Source organism: Ambystoma mexicanum, chromosome 6p, assembly GCF_040938575.1.
Source record: "Ambystoma mexicanum isolate Mex_15411 chromosome 6p, UKY_AmexF1_1, whole genome shotgun sequence".
Lineage (NCBI taxonomy): Eukaryota > Metazoa > Chordata > Amphibia > Caudata > Ambystomatidae > Ambystoma > Ambystoma mexicanum.
Genome location: NC_090935.1, coordinates 51,270,599 through 51,295,043, shown reverse-complemented (window position 1 = coordinate 51,295,043; position 24,445 = coordinate 51,270,599). Strand labels below are relative to the sequence as shown.

Sequence of the window (24,445 nt, the reverse complement as noted above, 5' to 3'; positions counted from 1 at the left end):
TCCCGATACACCAGAACCACGGGGCGGACGTCCTTGTGGTCTCATCGTCTGGTGAAAGAGTTCATGAAGGGACTGTTCAGATCGTTCCCGCCGGTGAAGGCTCCGGCCCTGGCGTGGGAGCTCAACGTGGTGCTGACCAAGCTCATGGGACCTCCGTTCGAGCCTCTGCACTCGGCCCCGTTGAAGTTTCTATCGTGGAAAACAGATTTTCTTGTGGCCATCACCTCCGCACGACGAGTGGGAGAGATCCAGGCCCTTTCCTGCAAGGCCCCGTACTTGACTTTCCACGACACGAGGGTAGTGCTCAGGACGCACCCCTCCTTCATGCCCAAGGTACCGTCGGACTTCCATCTCAACGAACCCTTGGTGTTACCTGTGTTCTTCCCGTCGCCTTCGTCGCCGGCTGAGAGGACTTTGCACTCGCTGGATGTAGCTAGAGCGCTGAAGTTCTACGTGGACCGCACGAAGGGTTTTCGGAAGACTTCACAACTCTTTGTGAACTTTGGACCTGTCAATCAGGGGAAGGCTCTCTCGAAGGCTTCCATCTCCAGATGGCTCTCCGGCTGTATCATGTACTGTCACCGGTTGGCAAACCGACCGCTGCCTGGCCGTCCGAGAGCCCATTCCACCAGAGCGATCGCAGCTACCACGGCGTTCCTATCTGGTGTGCCCCTGCTGGACATATGCAGGGCTGCTACGTGGAGGTCGACGCACACCTTCACGAAATTCTACTGCGTCGACCGGGATTCCAGGGAGGAGTCCAGGGTCGGCCAAGCAGTGCTGCGCAACCTGTTCGCCTGAGGTGAGCCTGGTGAGGAGGTAAGATGCTTAATGTTGAGTTGATGTGATGCTTAATGTTGAGCCTTTGCCACCTCCCGTGGTTGTGCATGTGTGTACTGCTATGTATTCTTTATTCATGAGCATGTGAATCCATGCCAGACCCCATGCTGGAGAAGGAACAAGTTACTTACCTGTAACTGTTGTTCTCCAGCATGGGTCTGGCATGGATTCACATGCGAACCCTCCCGCCTACCTCTCTGCGGCTCTTCACTTGGTCATACTGCCACTTCACGTGCTTCCAAATGTGAAGATGGCTGCCAGAGGCGGTGCTTAGGTAGAGGGCAGTCATTGGCTGTGGTCAGTATGACGCAGAGACCAGTGATTGGTTATTACTACGAAAGACAGATCAGAAACGAAACTGATACTGGTTTTTTCTTTACCGAGGATTCCCAGCCTGACGACGGGGAATATTCATGAGCATGTGAATCCATGCCAGACCCATGCTGGAGAACAACAGTTACAGGTAAGTAACTTGTTCCTTACATGTGGCAAGGACCAAAACCACTAGAAATAGTTCACACAAGTACATCACCAGTATATCGATGAGGGATCCAAAAGGAAAATGGTGACGCAATGTTGAAGTGCTTGATGGCAACCACAGGTAGTGGTTTCCAGCACAGCATAAGACATGGTTTTAGGAGACTATTCTTACTGTAGTACAGTGCGCCTGGTTGACCGAGTGAAAGTAAGGAGTCTCCACATTACAATAAGATGGACTCTATTTAGTAGCTAGGCCCAAACATGGCATGGCTCTCTGGTTCTACTTTGTTAGGGGGAATTCTAATTTCTGTGCTAATTCCCTTCAACCTTAGAGACCCTCCAGCTCTTTGCTGGACTTTAGGACTTTAAAATTTTAACCCTGGAGTGGGTGGGCCTCTTTCTCATTCTCTCATGTGGTTTGACCTGATGTGGATTATGTGTTTCCTTTGTTTCTGGAGTCCGACTAACTCCATAGGTATCTACTTTTTGTATGGTGACACCCAGCACCTTCAGTGCAGTATCACAGAGAAATCCTTTAGATTTCTCATGAGCTTTAAATACCTTTTGTCTTGTGTGAACTACTGTTCCCAAGAATAGTAAAATGAAATTGACTTTACTTGCCTTTTCTCTTTGTAGGTCCAGCACACACCATCTTATGTGGACTGCTACAGGGTTACCTAGTAGCCCTTTATCCTACCTACTTGTGTAACAGTTTGTATGTTAGCCTCACTACTTTAAATGGCTGGTGGCAGTGGTTTCATTTTCCTACCATTGTGCTTTTCATCTGCCTCAGCTGCAGTATAGCACCCATGGGTGACCATTTTGTCAAAATGGCCTGGTCTTCTTTTTTGCCTTTTTCTGTTCGTAAGGTCTTTCTTGGGTTATACTCTGCGTGCCAAGCCAGGGTTGAGGCCTTTGATCATTTTTCCTTGGATGGGCTTCAGAACTGAAACCTGCCTCTGGCTCCGGTGTGTCTGGTAGGCCGAAGGTGAGGGAGGTTCTCAAAACTCCCCTGTCCTTTGACGATGAAGAAACTGAACGAAGCTGGCTGCATCCTGCTGGTCCTTTGAATTGCCCGTTGAAGCCCTGCTGCTGTGCTGAAACTCCTTTTTCTAATCGACAAGAAAAGCTCCGGAAGGGACGTCTTCTTCCCTTGTGTTAGTGGGACCTAGCCCCGAGACGAACTCCACTGGACCATCACTGAACTTCTTTGCTGCTGCAGGAACCGAGTGCAAGGGGTCGAGAAATCCGTAGTAGAGTAACGGCTGCAGTCCAGCCAGAAACTCCAGGAGTCTCTTACGGACCCTCCAGAAGCAGGACGACCTTAGCTAGAGTCCCCTCACCAGAGTGCATGACTTGAGGAGTGAAGGAAGCCCAACCAGTATCCAAGATCTGTGGTGGTGCTGTTTACCACATGCTGAAACTGCAAAGTGCTGCTGATCCGAAAAGAGCCCATAGCTGCCGACAACCTCCAAATTGCTGCTGCAGGAGTCCTCCAGACGTCCTCCCTCGTGGGGATGATGAGCTCAGGAACCCAGGCTCTGCATCGCTGCAACATGACAGAATCCAGCTGGACCACTCTTCCTCAAACCAGTTGAGAGTTGCAGTGGCCACTTTGTTAGTTGATTTCAACTCTGCTTTCCACAAGCGTAACAGCTTGTGACCCTACAAGTGATTTCTACAAAATTCTCTAACTCTCTAACTTTTTGCAAGACTTATTAACTACGAAGTGCCTCAGATCCATACACTGTGCTCCAACTGACTTTGGCTGTCCTGGCTCCCTGCAGACTCTTCTAGTCCATTGATATTTTCTGGCCGTCAGAGGTGATAACTTGTTTTTAGACTGTTATTGCTGGGAACGTTTTTATCTAGACTTCATTGGAAGATTTAAGTATACTCGCATGCCCTGAGAACCTGTTTAACCTTTTTCTTTCCTTTAACCCTTCATTCTGCAACCTCAGAATCTGCAAAGTGTACTAGTGATACATTAATGCCCTTACTGTCCTTGTGAATGAAGTCACCTCTGGGTGTAGGAAGTGTGTAAAAAGCATCTCTAAAGAGTATCCACTTAACTTCTGCTGATTTTGAAAAGGATTTTAAAGTATATTTGTTTGTTACCTATCTTGCCCTTTTTAAAGAATGCTTATTTAAAAAATTGATAAATGTTTATAGCTGACCCCTTGAGTATAAGTGTCACTTGGCTACTTGTATTTGTGGATTTCATAGTTGCAGCTCACATTTACCTCTTGAGATAGGCCTCACTGCTTAGTCACACTACCAAATTGTGTAGTACAGACTTATACCAAAAGGTGGGTTACCTAATACCAAGCAGATAAGTGTTGTGTAGTCTCACACAGTGTTACTACATCAATTATTGCCTAACCTACTCCACACACCCTTCCGCTCTGCCCCAATATTGTTTTTAGGGGATTGCAAACCTCTGCTGATTCAGGAAGAGGGAATAACTCACAAGAATCCAACTTGAAAGGCAGCAGAAACTATTTCAGTCTTAAAAGCTACAGATTGGATAAACCAATGGTTTTAGCAGGAGAATTTATAGTGTCATTTTTTTTTTTAGGACTTTGGAGATTACCAGGATGGTTATTATTCAGTGCAGACGACGGAAGGGGAGCAGATTGCACAGCTTATTGCTGGCTATATTGACATCATTTTAAAGAAGGTGAGCGCACATCCAGCGTAATGCATATTTGAGACTTTGCTTGGGGGCATCTGAGAAGAGATCCTTCTTCAACACCTGTGTAGTTGCAGCATACACAAGCATTCTCAGATTGCAGATTAATGCTGCATGGCACAAAGTATCAACCGCTTTATTTTTAATAGGGCTGTTTGGATTGATAGTGCAGCGGCCTCTAGTTGCTAGGCAGGGCTACTTGGTTCACAGTAGCAAGCTTTCATTGCTGTGCGTTGTGGTGAAGAGGGTGCCTTTAATTGCCCACCAATTGCCTTTTAGAATGGCTTGGAGACGGGAATGTCTGGGATAGCTGAAGCCCAAACAGATTTTGTTTTCCAATGACCGGGAAGAAGATGGATTTTGCTCTGGGACAGCAGCAGCCTGGTGAGCTGTTGCTATGGGATGGCGGCAGCCCCTGTTGGTGTGGGGCGGCAGGGGATGCGGGGGGTTCTATGGTTCTAGAAGTGTTCTGCCTGGATCTCTTGTTTGCAGTGCTGGTCTCTTCTTCCTAGCAATGACCTTGTGTCTTGTTCATACGCCATTGCATAGGGACTAGTTTCTCTGCGTCACATAAGATGTAAAGGATAAAAACCATTCATGTATGTATATTTCACTGTGCATTCAAATTTTTTAACTTTGCGTGTTTTGCTTTTTAGAAAAAAAGCAAAGATCACTTTGGCTTGGAGGGCGATGAAGAATCCACCATGCTGGAAGACTCTGTGTCCCCCAAGAAGTAGGTGAACTGTGTCTATCTATATATATAGTATGGGGCTCTTGCTTCTAGGCTCCAACAGTAGTATGGGAATGAGGTACTCCTTTCGGCTCCCGTGTACTTGTAATGCTTTGCCTGTCTGATGTGTCCTGAGCCTTATGGTACGGCTTGCCATGTTCTGTGGGACGTAGGTATGTGTTGCATCTTTTTCAGTTTGTTGCAGGAAACGGGGTTTCTCAAGCAGCAGCAGTCTCTAAAACATTTGGGCATGATTTTGGCCTTTTCAGTGTAATAATCTGGAGTGCAATTGAACATATACTGGGATTGTGCTTACTGGTAACATTCTGGGAATGTTCAAATGGGAATATACTGTGGGATTATTAGGGAGACTGTACTGCAGTCCTCTGTCGAGTGCTTTGGAAGATAAACCTGTTAATGGTAAACAGGGTGTTCACAACTCTTTCCTACCTTGTGCATCAGTAAATGTTTCACTGTCAGTGGGGTGGTGAGTTGGTAGTAAAGAGCATTTTAACAGTCTTCGCACACCATAAAGAAAAGTATACAAACTAAACTATTGAAAATATACTTTATGTAATGAAAATAAATGGCAACCAACCCCATGCCTATACATTCAATGTTGGTTAAATCAGTATGTGATGCCTTTCAAAGTCCACACATTTAACCATGCTCTGGCGACCTGGTTTACAACCACCCACATAATCATTACATTGCACAGCAGCAGAGGAGCTATTTATGCTTGCTAATACTAGATTCGGCACTTCTGCTGTAAGTGGCAACCCTTCTACCAAATAGCCAAATAAATCATTGCATTTAGTCTGCCGTCCCAGGTGCCACCACCCTCCCACCGCAGCCTTTTACTCTGCTCTCCTTGACTGCCGTGGAGTTGGTGAGGGAGAGCAGGTTGCGTGCCATTTCATTTACAAGTGATGCTTACTAAGAGCAGCCTCGTCTGGGCGTCTGTCGATAAGGCGGCCTTTCTAAGGACTATTGTCTACCTTGTTTTGGCTGGTTCTACTGGTTAGTATTGGTATGGCTCTTCATATTTAGTGGATACTCATGTGAACAATGATGGAGATAAAAACTTTGCCATCTTGTTGGGTGTATTGTTGGAAATGGAAATTCCATTGTTTTTCAAGTCCTATGGATGGGCACTGGACTCTAGGGTATTTGGGGAAAATGCATCTGGTCTTCTGTATCCTCCTGTTCTTCCTCATTTACCGTACATTTTAGCCTGTTATGCCAGAACTATTGAAAACTAACTTCGTACTAGATCTTTTTATACTGCTGGATTTCTCTTTTCGTTGTATTACTGACATTCTGATTCAGAAGTATAACCCTGCTACTATCGCTGCCCTCACTTTTTACAACTCCTCTGGCACCAGTGGGGGCATTGATATTTTATTCCACCCTCAGTGGCTGCCTGCTCCACTCATAATTTCTCTCCTCACTGCTGCTTCTTTTGAGTATTTATCTTTTTCTTCACCCCTTTCCTTCGCTTTTCTAATTCAGTATTGTCCTTGCCTACTGACCACATTCTATGAAGAAGATACTGATATTATGTTATCTTTAATATCACCTTTAGTCCCAATAATGAATGTGCAATTTCTTGTGGCTATTGACCTTTCTAATTTGGAATCTCTATGCTGTCCACTACTTTATACCACTGGATAATGAATTGGGAACATTTGATTGCGCTTCTGTTTTTACCAGCTTTTTTGTTAGTGGCAGATCCCCACTGCCCCCTATCTCTCCTATACCCCTCACTGCTCTCCTACCTACTGTACTACCCTTAAAATCAATGTATGTGCCCTGAGATGACGTACCCCCATTAAAAAAGCTGCAAAAAGGCAAATTCATCAATACAGTGAAATGGCCCTGATCAGATGTGTGGGTTCCTCATGTAATCTCTTGCTTCTTCTCTCCCCTGCCACTCATCTAGGCGGCCATATCCAAGATTTGATCTTTCTCTCCATAGCTTACTAATTTGGTCATTCGGTCTTCTACCTTTGCTCTGTTTGCGGATCACTTTCTGATCTCTTCCACCCTTTCTATTTTATGTGGTGTTAAGCCAAAAAAACCTATTTTTGTGATTCCTGTGCCACATTTCGAGGCCCCTCAACTTTTTGGCACCCTGTCTTTTTTTGTTCATTGATCTTTTTGGTGATTAGACAGACTTCTCCTGAGGTCTCCCTGTCATAGTGCCTTTTTAACATATAAAAGGCATGTTATTGGGTCACCCCTAAGGGACTCAGACTGTCAATTTCTGTCCTTGGTTGTTTTATATCACCTTACACGTCTTGGGCAGTAGGCTGGTGGCAGCTATACTTTAGTTTTGGCTTCACTAGGGGTGCAAACCATTTTACTGCTTTTGTGGCCCAATATTACTTTTTTAATCGTTGGAGTACTAAATACTGCTCTCAGCCATTTTGTGTTTCAGGGCTTCCATTTGTTTGAGTGAACCCAAAGTCGCCTAAACAATGTCTGTTTTGACCACAAGTCTAGGTCCATGGACTAGCTTCTTTGTGGGCTCAAAATAACCTCCATATTGGTCGTAACTGGTTTAGGCCTTTTTTGGTCCCTGGTCTAGCCTGACTTCCTGTGTAGTTGGCTTTGGCTGAGTGGTGTCCCAATGACCAATCACTATGTTTGGTCATTAAGAGATTCCCAAATTGGACCCTGGTGGGAGGATTTTGGCAGACCACCCTATTTATGTTAAACGAGGAAAACACAGAGGTCAGCCAGAAACCAATCAGTCAAGGCTTAGTATCAGGAAGGATGTGAGTGGTCTAGGGCTACAAAGAGTCCACATAGAGCAACACCAATAATTCAGGTTAGACTGTATATGACAATAGTTATTTTTTAGACCTTTAGTTAAACATTAAGCATATAAGTCACAGTTAAGTATTACCACACAAAGCCTTACGAACGTTTTTACACATTCACCATTGGGAAAATAGTTGCATATGAATTAGTTACCAGTGTTCAACAGGTGAGTACTCAGATGCATGGAAATGGGTAGGAATTCAAAATAAGCACAAGTACAGCTTCCCTCAATCTTATGAAGTGAAATGCTAAAATCGTATGAGGCCTTGTGGCCAAAAAGTCACCAGTTCCAAAGTAGGCGTTTCAAAGTTGGTGTTGAGATGGATTTTCAAAATTGGCCTGGTAAGTGGATTTTGGGAGGCCACCCAATTTATGTTGGAACACAGAAACAATGGGAGTTTAGCTAAACCACATTAACGTTGTGGGGTGAAATAGCCCCTAAAAGGTCATACCTGAAGGCTGGAGTCAATGGGGGGACATGCCACGCAGTAAAAGACCTGTTTTTAGTTAACATAGAAATCGGGCCCTGCGATGTCAAAACGAAAAGGAGCGAATGTAGGCGTCAAAGCTTGGAGATGCCTGAAAATGTTTGTTGCGCCATAGGAGGGGAAGACATGAGAACTTTTGTAAAAAGTCTGGAAAAGCTGAGACCCTATTGGCAGAAACGGCTGTGTCCAACATGTAAATAAGTGCCAAGATTGTGTGCAAGCCTGCACAACAGAAAGGAGCTTTCACTGTGACAGGACTAATTACGTTTAAAATTCATTTTTTATTTTTCAATTAAAGATATTCTCCTTAAGAATGTTTGCAAAAGGTGCAGCAGAGTTCTGTCCATAAGGAGCCCATAACAGAATAATCCTTTACGTTAGAAGTATCTACAAGGAAATGTGAAACTGCAACGGAATGAAAGGTTTCACGGCTGGAATTAACAAAGGACATTTCAAATTGGGCCTTCAAATTCAGCACATTGAGTATTCGCATTTACAGCTAAAATCTTTAAATATACATTATGCTGCCCTTCTGTGATCACTGTTTGCAGGAAATTACTTTTGTAAGGGTTTCCATGTTCAGATTGTGTGCATTTTCTAAGGTTGGATTAAATGTAAAATTTTCCGAGGTCCGTTGTCGGGGGGACGAGTGAGGAATCTCCTGCCCTCCAGGTTTTATGACTAAAATTGCTTGGGTCCATCACAAAAACTGCCCTTAGCTTGCAACTAGCTTTTGACGCTCTTGTAGTGTGAGCTAATCTAAACAAAAGCCTCTCTCTACGTCGGAGCTAAAAACCAGATCTCTTCATGGGTTGGGTGCCAGGTTTAAGGAGGGAGCCGATTTCACATTGTGTGAAATGGGAGACATGCATTTCATCATGTAATATCCATCCCAAAATATTCATGTTATGATTTATGAAAAGCTGTCAGAAAGCTGCATCTGGTGAGCTGAAAACTATTTTGGGGACACCAACATACCAAAAGTTAGGAAAAAATATTATTGTGACCTCTGCATAAATGTGAGAAAATGTGTAACGGGTGATAAATATTCTGCCCCCTGAATGCCAGATTTGTCAGTAATATAGTTCTAGCCTAAACGAGAAAGTAATGTAGCTTTGCACCAATAGGTCGCACAGTTGTCAAACAAGGTTTATGCGATTCACAGAAAAATATAGTATCCGAAAATGCTGCCATATGTGGCATACCATGATGAGAAAGGGAAAAGGTCATAATGTGAGATTTCCATGTGCAAAATCCAGATACAACCCCCTGTCCTAGTTAGATGATTGATGGGGTATCGTCACTTGGCTACCCAGAAAACGCCCATTTTCTCTGGACTGATCGCCCCACAGATGGGAGGGAACACTTAACCACTATTCTATCAATTGTGCCAGAAAGATAACACATCTGTGATGTCATTTGCTTTATAAATAGATAAATGAGGACTCTCCCTACCAAATCTTGATCTGTGCAGCTGCCAAAATCTGGAACCATCCTTGCAGAATTGCGTCTAATCTTGGAGTGAAGCCAGGAGCTGGAGTAGGACCTTTTCAGCGGACAGAGAGGCCTTGACTGACTCCTCGATTGTCCCTGCAGTGAAGCCCCAGCACCCCCTTGATGTGCTTAAAGCCCTTTTTTTGTAACTATAACCCTCCGCCCCCCTCCAGCAATAGATTAAATAAGCTCTATCCTCTTTAGCATTGCCATAGAGATTCCCCCATGGAAAATCCCTTATCTTATTTGTTTGTGTAATTCAGTCATTTTCCTACTACTTATTTGTGCTTTGTAGTAACTCTCCCATTGACAAATCCTGTGTTTGGTCGTGCATTTAAGTCAGTTTTCCATTAAACAAAATAATCTTATTTGCCTGTTGATTGTAGTCCTTCTCCAGTTGAAAGTCCTTTGTGTGCCTGTATATTTCATTCATTTTCCTGATGAAGAATCCTTTGCGTGTCTGTGCATTTCATTGACTTCCCAGGAAAGAATCCCCTCTTGCTTGTGTAGATCACTAGTATATTTTGCTCATTACATCAATTCACCAATTTATTTCATGGGATAGGGACAGTTGGAATTTGAAACAAACGCTCCCTTCCCAGTGTCTTTAGTCATTAAAAGAATAAGGCACTTTCCCAAAGAATTAAATTCATTCTGAGCTACACACACCTTTGTCTGGGTTTAAATTGTGTTACCAAGCAAATTTCTATTTGCATCTGTTATTTTCAACCCAAACCAATTTTATTATTGCAAGTAATCCCTTTGTCCAGAGTCTACTTCTGTGCCCCTGTCATTTTAACTAAAAACCATTTTTCCTATGAGTTCCCATTGCTTAAAGCATGCCTGTCATTTGCAGCCTCAGCAAAAACGAGTGTGATTGCATTTCTCCAGCATGGGGTATAGCATGGATTCACATGCTCATGAATATTCCCCGTCGTCAGGCTGGGAATCCTCGGTAAAGAAAAAATCAGTTTAGTTTCTGATCTCTTTCCTAGTAGTAACCAATCACTGATCTCTGCGTCATACTGACCACAGCCAATGACTGCCCTCTACCCAAGCCCCGCCTCTGGCTGCCATCTTCAGATTTTTACCGCACATTCAAGTGTTGGGAGTCCTCGTGCTTAGCTCTCGAGCTTTTACTGCGTGTTTCGCGCTTTTTCATGTGAATTTTCACATTTTTTTCGGTTAATCGAGCCTAAAGCTCCTCCGTTTCTACTTCCGTTAACGGCTACCCGTGGCGGGATTTTCCTACGCCCCTCAAGGGTGAAGATTCCGTCGAATCAACTTCTTGGAGGATTCCAGAAGATTCGCGGCCTACTTCGAGATGGCCCAGGATGCGAGTTCGTCGCCTGGACCCAAGCTGTTTCGCAGCTGCCCTGGATGCGGGCTGCAGAATGTGTTTAAGGAAGACTAACCTTCGCGATGCCTCTACTATCTTCATGGGGACAAGACTCATGTAGAGAAGGACTGCCAGTTCTGCAAGAACTTGTCGGAGCGGACCATGAGGGACCCTCGATCCCGTCTCGCAAGCTGGTTGGAGAAGGGCTCGACGGGTGAGAAGAAGAAAGGGTCCGAGCGGGCTTCTAAGTCCTGTGCGGGCGCCCTGGCGATGGGGGCCCAAACCAGGCCAAGCGCCGCAAGTCCTCTGGCTCTGGGAGCGGCGAAAGGTCGGGCTCTTCGGTCGCCAGGCTGGGCGCACCGTCCCCGGCACCGTCAACCACGAGCCAACGCTCCGGTTCGGGGAAGAGAAAGTCAGAGACCCGGGTAAGCTTCGGGAGAAGCCCCGTCCGATCTCGGAAGAGGGGGAGCGAGGCGTCGCCCCTCCCCCAAAGGAGAACGCCCAGGACGCACTTAGGGTGGTGAAGGCACCTACCCAGCAGGCGAAGGCCTCTATCGAGGCTATCGCGGCAACTCTGGCCAAGCCGGCAGAGACACCGCCAGCGGAGACTGCCTCCGGGACTAGAGTTTCCCTGCCGCCAAGGAGGGAATCCTCTTTTCAGCCCATCGTCGTGGCCGCCATGATGGAAGAAGCGAGGGGGGGGCACGGTGCCCTCCTCGAGCTCGGAGTCCGCCTCGGAGGAGGAACTGACCGAGGCCGTGAGGAACCTCGAAGTCCAATTCGAGAAGGTTCGATCCCGTCAGGAAGATCCTCGGGAGATAACCGAGGAAGACGACGATGGTGAGGAAGAGCGGCCTTCCCTTCCTAGGCCTCAGGATGGCTCGGCGCCCATTTTGTCTGCCATCCAGTCCTTATGCTCTGAGATAAGGACGAGATTCCCACGGCCCAGGCCGGAGGACCCGCAACCTGGCCCGTCAGGAAGTCCTCAGAACAAACGACAGAGGACCCAACCCTCTCCTGCGCTCGCCCCCGTAAGGCCTACAGTTCCATCCTCAACCTGGAAGAGGTTCTCTATCTGGTGCCGTGCACAGAAGATCAACCCCCTACGGATTACGGCCCCTCAAGTGCTGCCGTACCTGCTATCGCTGGCAAAGGCTGGGCTAGCCCATGCCTCCTTTAAGATTCATCTGGCGGCGATCTCCAGATATACCAGAACCACAGGACGGACGTCCCTGTGGTCCCATCGACTGGTAAAAGAGTTTATGAAAGGACTGTTTCGGTCGTTCCCGCCGGTGAAGGCCCCAACCCCGGCATGGGAACTTAACGTGGTGCTGACCAGGCTCATGGGGCCCCCATTCGAGCCGATGCACTCCGCACCTATGAAGTTTGTGTCGGGAATTCCTGGTGGCCATTACCTCCGCACGACGAGTGGGAGAGATCCAGGCCCTATCCTGCAAAGCACCGCACTTGACTTTCCATGCCTCGAGGGTGGTGCTTAGGACGCACCCCTCCTTTATGCCCAAGGTGCCGTCGGACTTCCATCTTAATGAGCCCTTGGTGTTACCTGTTTTCTTCCCGTCTCCTTCGTCGCCGGCCGAGAGGACTTTGCACTCGCTGGATGTGGCTAGAGCGCTGAAGTTCTACGTGGACCGCACGAAGACTTTCCGGAGGATATCACAGCTGTTCGTGAACTTTGGACCTGTGAATCAAGGGAAGGCTCTCTCGAAGTCTTCTATTTCCAGATGGCTCTCCGGCTGCATCATGCACTGTCACCGGTTGGCTAACCGACCGCTGCCAGGCCGTCCGAGAGCCCATTCGACCAGAGCGATCGCTGCTACTACGGCGTTCTTATCTGGTGTGCCCCTGCTGGACATCTGCAGGGCTGCTACGTGGAGGTTGACGCACACCTTCACGAGATTCTACTGCGTCGATCGGGATTCCAGGGAGAAGTCCAGGGTCGGCCAAGCAGTGCTGCGCAACCTGTTTGCTTAAGGTGAGCCTGGTGAAGGAGGTAAGAGATGCTTAATGTTGAGTTTTTTGTATTGCTTAATGTTGAGCCTTTTACCACCCCCCGTGGTTGTGCATGTGTGTACTGCTATTTATTCTGATATTCATGAGCATGTGAATCCATGCCAGACCCCATGCTGGAGAAGGAACAAGTTACTTACCTGTAACTGTTGTTCTCCAGCGTGGGTCTGGCATGGATTCACATGCGAACCCTCCCGCCTACCCCTCTGCGGCTCTTCACTTGGTCATACTGCCACTTCACGTGCTACCAAATCTGAAGATGACTGCCAGAGGCGGGGCTTAGGTAGAGGGCAGTCATTGGCTGTGGTCAGTATGACGCAGAGATCAGTGATTGGTTACTACTAGGAAAGACAGATCAGAAACGAAACTGATACTGATTTTTTTCTTTACCGAGGATTCCCAGCCTGACGACGGGGAATATTCATGAGCATGTGAATCCATGCCAGACCCACACTGGAGAACAACAGTTACAGGTAGGTAACTTGTTCCTTACATTTTTCTAAAAATTTCGCTTTACATTTTTAAAAAAATGTATCCTAGTCGATCCCTCTTCCTCCTACTATATTTTGATAACGGATTTACACTTGGATTACCTTTTTATTTTTCATGTGTTGCATGTACAAAAACAGTTTCCTATGGTGTGCTAGCTAGTCTGTTCTGTAGCCAGATTTGTTTCTATTCTAAGCTGCCTGAAGAACCTTTGTGCTAGCCCATAGCAGGTGTCCTAATATAGTGAAAACGCCTACACTGGAGAGACATAAAAAGGTCACCCATAAAAAGAGTAAAAGACTAGATGAGAGGAGGAAAAAGATTCCCCTTCACATAGGGAAAAGGTAAAATAGTTATCTAGCCCAAGCAAAATGTTCTGGGGTTGACGCAGGTCAGGAGGATTTATCATAAATATGAACATTTTACCCAACAAGTAGAAGGGAAAGGATTTAATAACCAGTAAAACACAGCTAAGTATTCAGATGCATGCCGTTGAGACAGACTTTTCATTCTATGCCAAATCTCCTTCTCCTGTGAGCCCCCCAGCACTTATTTTCTGGACGTGTGGCTCTCTTTTCTATGTTCCTGAGTTAGTGGGAACTTTTCTCTCACTCACCCTTTCTTTTACTCTGGCTATGGGGGTCACACCTTATTTTTGGAGTCCTACTTTCCTCCACCTTTATAGGCATCCTTTGCTACACACCGTATTCCGTGCAGTGTGGATGGGAGCCCTTTTGGGCTTACCTTTTTATTTTCTTTGATTTTCTTTGGCAGTGCTGAGGGGTTCTCACTGCTCCTGTAACATTTCTGTTAGTGACTTGCATACCTGAATGGCTTGGGTTAGTGGACATGCTCTACTGGCATTTGTGTAATTTTTGCCTGCAAGCTGGTTCATCCAAAATGGAGACTGTTTTCTTTGATTGCCAGTTCTTGTGTGTTTGTTCTTTCTTGGTGGTTCTGCCGTGCTGGGTGGAGGAGGTCCTGGTTTGACTTTTGTCTTCAGCGGAAATACTATGTGAAGCCCGCCAAGGCTCCTGAGTGTCTGGAGACATGTAATGAGGGAGGAGTCCGAAACTCTGCAGTTCTTGATCTTATGGTATGCCTGTAGTAAACTGGCTGTCTTGAAAGTTTGGGTGTAGCACAAGTGCTGATTGGCTGGGTCCCTGGATAAATGGCTTGGATCGTAGGCTGAAGTCAAGTTGAGCACAGGAACTGAATCCGATAAGGAATAACAGAGGACGTCTGTAGCTACTTCCTGCGACCAGAGATGCCTGCTGAGTGATCATTGCGGGGTTGACCCTTTCTTCTATGCCACACAGGAGACTGAAGAGGTTGTTTCCCTCCCTTGGACTTGTGGGAAAAATCAGTCTTAAGAAGACAAGCATTTTGAGACATCCCACGACGAGCTGGAATTTCCTGGACTACGAAACGCCAATACTTTGAGACCTTGAGCCCGAGTGCTCTGCATAGTGTTCCGAAGAACGGATCTACCTTAAACTTTGGTGCACTCATGCCGGGCCTGCAGAAGCAAGATTCCACTTCTAGAACAATGAATGTTCTTCACCTGGTGTCTTGAAAAGGGTGCCAAAATCAGAGCTGTGTAAAGCACCAAAGAATCCTTTGCTGGGAGCCTTTCCACTCTACTGCTGCTGCAAAATCCCTTCCAGCGTCCTTTCTTTTGTTTGAAGACCAAGAATCCAGTGACCGAGTCCTGTACCTGCTGCATCGTGTGGGTGTCTGCATGCATCATCTTCACTGCTGAGGTACTGCGAGACTCGAGGTAATATTTATCTAGTCATTCTGTCGCTGCGGTGTGGTTACGTGGGTAATTCGGTGGTTGGGGGTCATCCTTCCACATTTGCCCAGGCCTACCGCTGCTCCAAAGTCCCTGAACCCTTTTACCAACTACAAAGTATTGTACAACGTACTTAATGTAGATTTTGTCTGGAACTCTGGCTTTCCTACAATTTGACTTATCCTGGTGTGCCTTATCCTGTTATGCCTACAGCTGTCCCTGCCTGTCTCTGAGAACACATGTCTAGATTTGGAAAGGATTGCTAAAACACAAGGCCTCTGTGGAAACATTCTTAAAGTACTTATTTTCTAATGTTGGTAGTGTAACTGTATTATTCTGGTAACACAATAAGATGCAAGTTTTGAAAAGTTATTACTCACCTTTGAATTGCATACTGCCATTCTGAAAAGTAATTGGCGTGCTCTTAACTTTGAATTGTCAACTTTTCTAATAAAGTATTGCAAAGTTTACTACAAAGTGGTTTTTACTTAACTTGGTTGCATACTGCCGTTCTTTAACTCTTTCACACTGTGGTTACCTTACTAGAAGAATTGTATTGGTTTTACATTGTGTTTGTGTATGATAGTACTTATCTTTCTAAAGAATTCCTCTTTGTCTGTTTACATATATAATAAACCAGTGTTTGTATATACCTCTAGAGCGTGTAAGTGATTCTATGGATAAGTTATTTGTGCCTTTCTACAGTCCTTTCTTCCTCCTAAATTACGCCTGGCTGCTTTGCCACAAACTTCAGTGGTCCAGGCCTATACTAGAAGTTGGAGCTCTGTATTGCCAAGTAGCAAGTCTTATGAAGTCCTAAGGATGGACGTTAGAAAGAAACTCCCGAACATACGCAATTCAGACAAGACACAGGACCGTTATCTAAAGTAGTTTGATCTGAAGAATGGCTGCAGGAGGAGTCCTTTCATCCAAGATCTTGACTGGAAGCTCACCCTGTTCCACCAATGGCGAGAATCTGTAACAATCAAATGGCCAGTTGCTATCCAATCATGGATAGCCACTTGCCACAGCATCTGCTCTGCAACAGACGTTCAGGCACAAGAATGTGCAATGGGGCCAGGCAGTCCCAGCCACCACATTCGTGCTCACATGCACACCGCCTCTTTGCCAGTGAAAGCCGCAGCTTTTCCTGGGAAAGGGCTTCACATATATATCCATTCCAGACCCGAGAGGGCAGAAAGAAGGCCAAAGAACAGATTGGCTAAAGGACAAGCAAAAACCTTGTTGCATGGCCTCCACCAGCTCATCCTTGGCACATTGTAAATGTAACCGAAAAGCCACTACAGAAAGTTGTAACGATAACGAGTATTGTAACTGCTCTTCACTTTAGCGTAATGTTTGCAATTGTGGCAATACAAGAAATTAGGAGACATAGACTCTCAATGCCGAGTCTTATGGACTGGGCAGTTTCTCCATAAGAATGAGCAAACGTACAATGGAATTAAAGCAGAAGGATTTACTTGCCTCCAAAAAGTCATGACAGGAGTCGAAACAAAGCATAAAATGAGGGTGCCCCTTGGAAGTCTATGGGAGGAAGGTGGTAAAAATATAGTCGTTCCTAACAATCTAAACCCAGTGGAGCCATGTACAGGTTTGTTTTTTGTTTATTTGTACGGCGCACCAAACCCAAAGGTAGCTGGGCGCAACAGAGAACTGAATACATGGATACTTAAAGCTTAGTTACAGAGTAAGGCACAAAGGTACATGGGAAGCATTACAGGTATTCATCAGAACAAGACTAGTGGTAAAACATACAATATATACAAGCGAACTAGGTTGGAGTCGTGGCGAGATTTCAGAGACGGGCTAATATGTGGTTAGTCCAGAGAGTCGTTGGATTGTAGCCATTTGAGAATGTTGTGTCTGAAATTGTAGTATGATTGCTCTATTCTGAGGTAATTTCCACCACCATGAACCGGGAAGTCATGTAGTTCAGTTGACTCCTGTTGTACATATGTAGCTGCCATTAGTGCATGTACGACTTCTCCTATTCTTTTTTTCTACATCCATTCCGATCATGTTCTGCACTTGTATCCCCCTATGTAGGGCCTGCATCCAGTGGGAAGCCTGACTGCAAGCATTTTGGGAAATTGCAGAAAGAACCACAAACTCATTGCCCAGCTGTTAAGTCAGTTTTTCTCAAGTCCAACTAAGGGCTTAGTAAAAGCCATACTACTGCGACAGTACCAAACTCCACTCTTAGTATAAGGCTGTACCACCTGAATATATGGTAGCATCCACAGAGCAGCCAGGCTTATTTTAGGAGGGAAAGAAAGCTGTAGGAAGTTACAAATAACCAATGGCTTGAGGGCCCATGGTATTGGGGTATTACGGCCCGCAAGGTCGCAGCACGACAGTGGATGGCTGCAAATGCAGTTCTTGTGGAGTCGTGTGGCTCTCACCAGGCTCTGGGTTGTCGTTTTCGGAGTCCCCAGGTTGCTTGGAAGGAAGGGCTACCGCAGGCTCTGGTTACACAGCCAGACTCTTTGGTCGCTGGAAATTCTCGGCTGTGTTTTCTAAATATTCCTATTCGGATTCAGGTCCAGTGGTCGACTACCTCTTCAGCTTCCAGGATTGGACTTGTATGCAGGATCCCAGCCAATCAAACGGGCGTTGAACATTCAACCTGGGTGGCGTTGACGGTCCTTTCAGGACAGCCAGCCTCAAGTTGGAACTGGATTCTCGCAGTCAGGCTGGAAGACAAAGGTGTGCAGTATTTTGGACTGCTCCCTCGCTTCCTGCCGTCATAGACACTCTGGAGCCTGGGCGGGGTTGACCTAGGTCTCCTGCCGAAGATCAAACCAACACAAAGGACTTTCCCGCATTGAACGGCAGGGGAAGAACCGAGAAGGGACAAGAAACAAACATGGCAAATAAAGAAGACTGGCCATTTTGGTTAAATGGGCACCATTGGATGCTTTTAGAAACATCTTGGGATAAAGGTGCACTGCATTAGTAAAAAGGTTCTCTCCCACCAGCCATGAAAGGTAAGCTTGTCCCTGTAACAGTATTGGTACAGTGCTAGTGTGCAAGGGGATACATTGTATCTCCTCAGCACTCCACACAAGGTAGCATGGTGCTGGTTTTCACCTAACAAAATGTAGAAGGGATAAAAATATCCCTTCTACCCTTTTAAACTGTAGTTCTCACAAGGTTAGCCGGCTTCAGGTGAAGCGCACCGGCCATCTGTTTCATGCAGCTGATTCTTTCAGGGTAAGCAGACCGCCTCTGTCCCTGAGGAAAGCTGCTTCTGTGCTCAAACCGCAGCATTATTGCCCTCCCTGATTGTTTTGTGCAGCAGAATCCATTCCCCTGCACGAGGAGCCTCCCGCAATGGCCGCCACTCCACACTGTGTTCTGGTTACCTAGCAAACTTCTGTGACGAAGCCTGCCGTGGATAGGCTCACTCGCTCTACTTCCTGGGCCTACGATTGACATAAGGCGTGAGCCGGCACTCCACCAAAGGCACCTACTTAAGGCACGGATCTGTCTGTGCCTATTCGTGCTGAACTGGCTGTACGGCGCGTTACCCTGGCTGTGCCACTGCTACTCCCCTTTATCCCCTAGAACTATTTAACAGCCCACACCTTATCAACATGGTAAGAGTACCATCCTAACATTTACCATTGACACTACTGTGAAAACGCTGATTTTTATCCACCCTCCACTCGCTCCAGACAGTGCTTAAAGGAGCTGAGTCAACATATTTTCACCAATGCAAACCATAAGTCTCATATGTTCGCATTGGCCGCAATGTCCATACTGTTAAATCGCAGCCTTATTACCCTAGTCAACAGTACCGTGTTGCACATTCCGTCGCAGTCTCTGTAATCTACATGCTTTGATAACCCACGTGGCTAGAAAGAGAGCTTTATCCAGATACCTGCAAGATGCTTATAAGCCCCCTCTTGGCCTGCCTGCATGCTGCACCATTGTTGGAATACTTACGGTGTCACCTCACACAAGATCACGACTTGCCTTGCCACTGTTCTTGCTCTTGAACCTGATTTTGTATCATGTCTAACGCTATTGCTTATACTGCTGCACTGGTTTCTTGCTTTGCCTAATGCCCAATGCCATGTCTGATTTGCACCTGCATTAGTAGAGCCTTTTTTAATAAATACTAAAACATTTGCCTCCAAATACTGTGCCCCTGCTCTCAAGCGCCTATTACCATGTGCAGGATTTAATCCGTATTATCTACTCTCGCATTGCTCTGCTCATGACCGCCTATCACTTTGTGCCTGACCTGCATTTGTATTGCTCACAGGTGGATTGACCTGCCGGCTCCTATTGCCTTTCTACCTTGTTGTCCACTTAAATACATGCTGCATATGCCCAAATTGTAACTCTCCTCACCACTAGCACCTTCCCAGCCACCTGACTCATTACCAGTGCCCTGCACATACTGCCTCACCTGCTGAGGCCAGCTCCTGCACAGCATTAAATCCCTTGACCGTCATTTTTTCGCCCCATAGCAAACCGTATCCAAGCTATGCCTAACACACCGCAGACATTTATACTCCCCATGTCAGCCATCCTACCACCTGCTTCCACATAACTCTACTATATTCCTCTGTGTCCTTCAAGACAATCCACCCTTTGAGTCTCAACACCGAGCCACTGCCAGCTCCACACATTCTCTCTCCCCTGTGGAATGGATCACCCAATATGCCCCCCCCCCCACTCCACTCATACCATGGCCCCTCAGTCTAAGAAATGCAAGACTAGGCTCTCCCTTCAGTAACGGGTTACAAACAGCCTCTGCTCCACAGAAGGCCAACAGAACTAAGACTCCACCACCCCAGCTGCCCCATTCCACAAAAAGCAAAATAAGGGTAGTTGAAGCACCCACCAATCTGCAATGCCATACATCTACCAGCACATGCCACGGAAATCCATGACCTAATCACTAACCTCGACCTTGACATACTAGCGGTCACTGAGACCTGGCTCCATGAAGCCGCAGGTCGTGCCTTCTCAATAGCCCTCCCACAAGGACACACTATCTACAGGCAAGATGGATACACAGCCAAAGGTGGGGGGAGTAGCCCTCGTAGTCAAAGACTGCCTAACAGTAAGGCAAACCCCCTCCAACCTCAGGGGAGAACATAGATTCCTCTCAGCTAAGATCTCCACCTCGCCCAACACCACCATCCCGTCCACCTAGTCTATAGACCTCCAGGGTGATTTCAATCTGGGACTTAATGACCGGAAAGGCAGATCATCCAAAGCCCTGGCCCAAGCGCTGCAGGAGCTGGATTTCATACAAAAAATCCTCACACCCACTCACTACAAAGGGCGCTCCCTTGATTCGACCATAATTACAATATAGACGTCCGCTCCAAAACCCCTACCCCTTGGTCTGACCATCACCTCATACACTACTTCTTACCAACTGGGGCCAATGCACCCAGAAATCCCACCAGCACCAGCCAGAAGTGCTCGGAACCTTACCAAAGAAAGGATCCTCCCCCACCTAGACTCCCTAGCTCTCAACATCCCAAACTCAGCCGACCCATCATTACTGACTAACATCTATAACTCAACCATGACCTCGGCGATCGATACAATAGCGCCCAAACAAAACAAAAAAGCCCAAAAAATAAAACATTCCAAAACCTGGTTTTCTGCAGAACTCTAAGAACTCTGCACCCAAAAACGTAAAGCCCTAAGCAGATTGCTAGGATCCCTACAGGAATCCATGCTATCATCCTATAAGGCTCTGGCCAGTCAATATAAGAAGGCCAGAACTAATGCTAAATCTGCATCCTATAACGAAAGAATCGGCAACGCCACGTCCGAATCCAAAGAACTCTTTGCCATCTTCAAAGAACTATCCACCCCAGCCACTAAACCACAAGAGATCATCAAAGACGAAGCCTGGTGTAGCAGTGTACAAACAGCCTTACTAAACAAAATTGAGTTATTGCAAAAGAAAATCCATGAACAGCACAAAGACCTCTCTAAATACATTAACTTAGCTGCCCCTCATGAGAATAAAGGCACCTCAGACAATATAAAACCCTTCTCATTCAGGGAAGTCACTCTTTCTGAAGTCCTAGATATCTTCAGAAAAATCAGGCCACCAAACTGTAAAGGTGATACATGCCCAGCCAAACTAGTCAGACTGCGCTGAAACCCTTGCGCCCTTTCTAAAACCCCTCATCAATGCCTCCTACAAAACCAACACAGTGCTCAGCAAGTGAAAAGAAGCGTGGGTTCTCCCACCTTAAAAAAGAAAAACTACACTGGTCCCTGAAATTGCCAACAATTACAGGCCCATCACCACCATCCCATGTTTGCTCAAAATCCTGGACAAAGTGGCTTGTACGCAAATCCAGCAATTCTTGGACGAAAATGAGATTTTAGGGAAAAGACAATCCGGTTTCTGCCCAGGCCATGGGACAGAATGTGCCCTACTTGATCTCAAAATACAACTGGGTGACATGGACAAAGGCAAACCGGCACTTCTACTTCTGCTAGACTTGTCAGTTGCCTTTGATCTCGTCAACACAATATTCTGGGCAAGCAATTAGTAAAAGAGGCCCACTTCTCCCCTCAAGCCACAGCATGGATCGAGTCTTTTCTCAAAGGCAGACAGTTTTCTCCGACTTCTCCCACCACGATACATTGTGGAGTCTCATAGTGCTAATGTACTGCACCTACCCTGTATAACAGTTTCACCCTCCCCCTCTTCAACGACCTGGATCGCCGTGACATAGCCTACATAAACTATGCCGACGACACACTAGTTCTACTCGCCCCTAACCGGCATCTACGAACAAGACGCTGCAGCCCTAACCAAAATCTACACAACCATCCAAACTTGGATGGCTTCCAATGGCCTCTGTCTCAATGGAGACAAAACAGAGATCCTTGTGGTAGGCACCAAAGAAACCCCCAATAAGCTCCCCCCAATATATCACCTTCGACATCGACAATACCACTATTACTGCAGCCTCCGCAGTAAAAACTTGGGAGTGTATCTTGATGCTTCCCTGCCCATGACACGTCAAGTCAGAGCCATATCCTCCTCCGCTGCCCTCTCCACTAAGATCATTAACGCTGTTAAGCCATTCCTATCGATCAAAAACAAGCCTGCCAATTGCTAGAGCCACAGTACGCTCCAGGCCGGAGTACTGCAATGCTCTCTTCCTACGCACTTCAATATCAATAAGCTCCACGTTACCCAAAATAATGCCCTCAGAGCGGCTCTGAATATTCCTAAAAGGGAATATAACTCACAGGCAAGAAAAGATGCACGCTGGCTGCCAATCAAAGAACGCATTCTCTTTAAAGCCATGGCTATTACACACAATACCCGTCTCTCAATGCCCCTCCCTACCTTTCGGACAGAATCAACTCAACACCTCTGCCAGACCCATCAGAGCACACCTCTGATCTATGTTCCCACATTCAAAAAACAAAAGCGGGAGGCTCCAGCTTTCAACACCTAACCCCCAAAAACTGGAATGCCCTCCCCACAGCACTCAAAACGAAAATGAGACACCTTCAATCAGGGATAAGGCGGCCTCTATAGCATTCCAGGGAAATGTCCCCTGGAACGTGATCGCAAAGACAGCAATATGATCTAGTCCATCCACTTTTTGCAGACATTAGATCGATACCAGCTCAACCGCAGGCCATAGTTTTGGGCAGGCGGTTCGGTGGAATGTTTTTGCTTGAAAGATTCCCATCTCTTTTAGTAGATGTATCATTGGTAATCTCCTGTTGTTGAGGAAATAGGACAGGACGTTGCAGTAAGTTACCATAGTACCTACTGTACACCTTGTGTCTAGTCTGTCACTCGCTACGCCCCAGCCCCGTCCCCATAAAATTATGTAGCTAGTATAATTCATCTAAATCTGCTCAGGTATGGACTGACGTGTGTTGCTGGTGGGTGTTGTCTGTGCCCTGCTAGTACGCTGGCCCTTTTGCCGAATTCCAAAACCTTGAGAAAGTTTTTACTGAGCAAAAATGTGCTGATCCCATCCCAAGGGGTGTACATTCCATAAATATGGAAGAAAGGGTGCTGTAGCCTAGGAGTAGCGTTGTCACTATGGTGTGCCACTCTCCCTTTTGTCAGGGGGATAGACTGTATCAAACTGACCAAAGTGATCACCTTGCCAACAATGCTTCTGTTCTGAGACACTCAGATAGATGAGGTAAATCAGGATCTCCTCAAGGTGTGGAATTTTGAGGGTTGTTAGGCAAGATCATTTGGTAGAAGTCTGTACTACACATGTTGGTAGCATGACTGAGCAGCCAGGCTTATCTCAAGAGGGGTCAATGCGAGCAGTAGGGTTTTTACAGAGATTCACAGTGACAAGTATTCAAAAACTCTTACGTCAAGGTTTCTTGATTAAACAATTATTAATTTAACTGTCAGTTGAATAAGCCTTCAGAAGGGAGCAATATATATGTACAGTGCTCCAGATAAGATTTTGAGGTGGGAATATTTTACACATGATTTTTCAAATTGGAGAGTAAATGCAATTTCAGGAGTAAAATTTCTCCTCGGCAAGAGAGTAAAACTTATCCAACACATACACCCAATGCGTATGTAAAATCAGACCTGTAGATCAAAAGTGTTGTAGATCAAAGTTGTCTGGCTTGTGCTGAGCCCTTCACTCCAAATGTAAACGGCACATCCCGTCTCAGCACATAGTAACGGCACATCACTCCACTTGATAATGGCATTTATCTTCCCTGAACATGCTAGCTACGCATCGCCTCTTGACACATACTAACGAGTACGACACGTGTCGTACTCTGTGCTCATGGTAAAGGCACATCTCCTTTCAGCATTTTCAGAGATGTGGTGTTAGCATTTGAAGAGCAAATTTGTGTCATTTGCATGTGTGAATTGCACATTTACACCGTGCGCATGCTAACAGCACATCTCTATAATGGCAGATAATTTTTTCATATATTAATAGAACACGTTCTGTTTAGCAAGCCTGATATTTGGAAACGTTGACAGGACATCTCTACCCATAGTGACCTAAAATCTCTTCTCTGCGCATGCTATTGGCACCTCTTCTCGTCTGCTAATGGTGCATCTTCTCTGCGCACATACTAGTTGGACAGCTCTCTGTACATGACTGCTAACTGCGTGCATGTGCACGGAGATGTGCATGCTAACAACATGCCTTCTCTACACACATGCTAATGAGACATACCCTCTCTGTACATGCTAACTGCACATCCATCCCTGCAT

The 24,445-nt window shown here is 46.2% G+C and overlaps 1 protein-coding gene across 2 annotated transcripts in view; it reads left to right on the top strand.

The window, feature by feature from the left end:
- The window catches only part of TLN1 (talin 1), a 1,223,782-nt gene that overhangs the window by 565,953 nt on the left and 633,384 nt on the right, over window positions 1–24,445 (top strand). For both annotated transcript variants that reach the window (XM_069626724.1, XM_069626725.1), the window contains exons 12-13: window positions 3,899–4,000; window positions 4,669–4,745. In XM_069626724.1, coding sequence (XP_069482825.1) covers window positions 3,899–4,000; window positions 4,669–4,745 — 179 coding nt within the window. The remainder of the gene's footprint in view (window positions 1–3,898; window positions 4,001–4,668; window positions 4,746–24,445) is intronic.